The following is a 3,591-nucleotide window of genomic DNA, read 5'->3' on the forward strand; positions in this document are numbered from 1 at the left end:
CCCGCGTCTCCGTCAAGCAACATCACTTGGCTACAGCTAATTTCTCAAGATCGCTGCTTCAACTTACTAACTCCCATGAGTGCCAGCGTGCTAAGAAAGCCTTCTAGTTAACAGAGCCCTCCAGGGGCACCCCAAAGCACCCCTCCTGTGGCACTGTTTTCCAGAGACGAGCTTCTTGGTGTGCTGAAAGAACAGCTTTGTTCCTTCCCATAACTTTCAGAGCCCCAGAAATGAGACAAAAAGCCAAAGAACTGGTACCCGTGAGCTAACTTTCACCAAGAATTGCCTCGACGTCTCTATTCACACGCACCTAAACAGGGTCCACAGTCATCAGCTAAAAGATTCCGATTAGACAAAGAATTAAGTTGCCTCCACAAAGTTTGTTTTTTTAATCTAGACACTAAGCTGAAGAAGATGGACAAAGTTGGACATAAAATCAGGTAATAATCCTCCTGAGCTTTCTACGTCAGACACTTCCATCAACATGTTGTTTTAACCCAACGGGCTCGCAGATTCCTGTGCGCAGTTGTCTTTCCTCATCAGGTCTCAACACACAGACTCCAGTGAAGCAGAGAGATTTTGTTTGTATCGCCACGCAACGCTTGGAACACGCAACCTTACTTCCTGCAACAGAAGCCAAAGGAACATGGAGAAGATAGGTCTTGTATTAGTGGAAAGAAGAGAGGAAGGGACTACAGAATCAGATGGGAGCTTGGGCCAAGCTTTGGCATACACCTGAGATGACAATCATCGGGCTACACTGGCCTCACGCAGGGGATGCAGCTTAATCTAATGATTAAGCAATGTGGTTTGATTCTTCTTCAAGGGACACAGTAAAAGCTACAGAAAGCTTAAGCTTATTTGCAATTTCGTTACCTTGTCAACGCCAGGCTTTAAAAAAAAAAAAAATTCACACTTTAAAACATTTTTGTAGCTTATTAAAAACATTCATCAGCCATTGACACACAGAATGTCACTAGACACAGGAAAGACATACGGAAAAGTGAGGTATAAAGGGCAACTAAATCCATACTTCTTAAACTCAAAGAGCTAGACGCGAGTAGTAACCCAACAGAGATGCAAAGGTCGTGGCAACTCTTACATGCAACTTACAGCACATCCATTTCTGGGTGGAATTTCTACATATACTTCCTTTACTACTGTGGGGCTGAATCAATCTGTGTGTCTTGATCTGAGTATCAGCCTGGAACAATACCAGGATGGAATCAAAGAAATTCTCCCTTCTAGGGCAAGATTAACATCCCAGCTCTTTCTGAGAGGTTCGATGCTGCACACTAATTCCCTCTCACCAAACCCAATGAGAGCCAACTAATTAGATCATCACACTCCTTCTACCACCCAAACTGCCTTCGTTTGCTTCAGGCCAAGAGCAATCCATCTGTGATTAAGGCTGACAATTGCTGCTCTGGAACACCACCACAGCGTCTTTACACAGGACAAAGCGCACCTTGAGCCTGCCAGGGACCAGCTCCACCACCAAAAATTCTATTTACAACCCTTCACAAATAGCATTTCAATCCGGTATCTGCTGTTGTCCATCACCACATTTCTGTTGCCACAGACAGGCTCGACGAGTGAAGCACCACAAATCCACAGCAGCAACAGGCACACAGCTCCCTGCTCATCAGCCCAGGGTATCGCCACTGCCTTGCCTGGCAGCACCGGCGTAATTGCTGTCATGAAGCGCCATCTCCTACCTGTCCCAAACACAAGACACTGTCAACTGCTGGTAACAGGTAGTCAAGCGTAGCTTACGCACAACATCCACAGACTGAGTACCAGAGGAGACCCCCATTTGATATTTGGGTCCTTTGCTTCATCAATGAAAGGTGATTGCAGTTTTCAAAGGCACGCTCAGAATTTCCACAAAGCGCCGGAACAGCATAAAGTGAACGTTTAGTAAAATAGTAATGTGACCTGTACAACAGCTCATAATTTACACTTATCCCAGTAAAACCCAGGAACGCTTTTATTTGTTATTTCAAGCTTTGAAGGGAAACATTTAGCAACACCACAGAAAATGGAGATCTAGCTACTGAAAGTAAATCCGGTTTGACGGAGTACACAGGGTCTTGCTGCGTGGAAAAAAAACCCGTAACATTTGCAGAATTTCACTTAAACTGCTTGGATAAAGAGTCACTCGCTTGACAAAGTTCCTAATTTCCAAAAAACTCTGAAGCGTGGTGGTACTAAACCGGGCAGCTTTTATTATGACCCATTTGTCACTCCTGCCACCATCATGCTCCCAAGCCAACCCCAAAATCCGTTATTAACATCAAGATAACGTATCTACACGAGGCAGCGGCATAAATAGGACAGACGGGTAGAAGATGCGTTAAGGCGGATGGGGGAGAAGACAGCAGTCCAACCGCATGACAGCATCTGCAATAAAGCCCTTGGTCCCAAAACTGGCGGCCAGAATAGTTTAAGAAACAAGTGAAAAGATACAGGATTCCTACGTGGAGGAAAAGACAATGTTGGGGGGAGTTAAAAAAAAAAAAAAAAAAGCAGCTGCATTCAGTTCAAAGCAGTGGCATACTGTGAACACCTCCTTTGCTCTATTCCCACCCCCAAAATAAGATCGCAAAATTCCTCCAAGAAACAGAGGAGAAGGGGAAGCTAACGCCAGTGCAGAGAGTATCCTACCTCTGAAAAATCTCCTGCAGGGTTTCCCTAGTGAAGGCGTTGCTGTCCTGGAAGACATTGTTGAGGGCATGGAGGGCACACAGCTCCCTACGCTGCTTCTCATGGTAAATATGCAGCGGTGGCAGCTGGGGCGGCTCTGGCGATTCCGATTTGGTCTTGTCACCTTTCCATGGCACGCAACTCATTTTCTTGCAGGGTGGATGGAGAGTAGGTGGTGAGAAATGAAGGAGGCTGCAATTTCTTCCTCCACAGTCACAATCGCAGCCCACTGCCCCTTTCTTCTGCAGGCTAGTGCTGCTTCCAGCTCACAAACCCTCCTCTTGTGCTTCAGTTTATTCAGTAATTGCCTCTGATGGCTGGTTTTAAAAACCACATAAAGATCTGCAACATATTTTTCTTCCCTCTTCCCATACCCCATAAAATGTAGTACTCCCCTCCCACCCCCAGGAAAAACAAAAATGTCAAAAGATACGAATTCCCTTAGTCTCAAGGTACCAGCTGGAATTTATCACATCGCTCCTTTTCTTCCATCTCCTCTGGTCTACAGTGCCACTAGGAACGTACCCAGGGCAGGTAACAGAGAGAGGCCCACCCACACCCAAAGCGGAGAAGATGAAGCCAGCTTCTGGTGCTGCCTATGGGAGCACAGGGTTGTTAAGGACTTATCAGCTGCATTCCTCCATTCCTTTGGGAATGACTGAATCCAGGCAAGAAGATGCCAACAGCTCGGGAAAGGAAACCGCTTCTTGCTAGGCCACAAGGAGCACCCAGGTCCAGGCTCCGGGGAAGGGAGTTCCTCACAAGTCAGCCTGCGCTCCGACAAAGGGAAGTCTCCGTTAGGGACGAGAAGAGGCACCCCAAAGCCCGGGGGGGCGAGGGGCGGGCGGGCAGGCAGCAGGCGGGACCAGCCCCGAGGCCTGCCTC

At 47.2% G+C, this 3,591-nt stretch overlaps 1 protein-coding gene across 1 annotated transcript in view; it reads right to left on the minus strand.

Annotated features, from left to right (window-relative positions):
* Window positions 1–2,852, minus strand: part of JOSD1 (Josephin domain containing 1) — a 6,375-nt gene extending 3,523 nt beyond the window's left edge. The window contains exon 1 of the mRNA XM_010151239.1: window positions 2,668–2,852. Coding sequence (XP_010149541.1) covers window positions 2,668–2,852 — 185 coding nt within the window. The remainder of the gene's footprint in view (window positions 1–2,667) is intronic.
* Between the last annotated feature and the right edge of the window lie 739 nt (window positions 2,853–3,591).

The sequence above is a fragment of the Eurypyga helias genome, unplaced genomic scaffold, assembly GCF_000690775.1.
Source record: "Eurypyga helias isolate BGI_N326 unplaced genomic scaffold, ASM69077v1 scaffold44894, whole genome shotgun sequence".
NCBI classification, from domain to species: Eukaryota; Metazoa; Chordata; class Aves; order Eurypygiformes; family Eurypygidae; genus Eurypyga; species Eurypyga helias.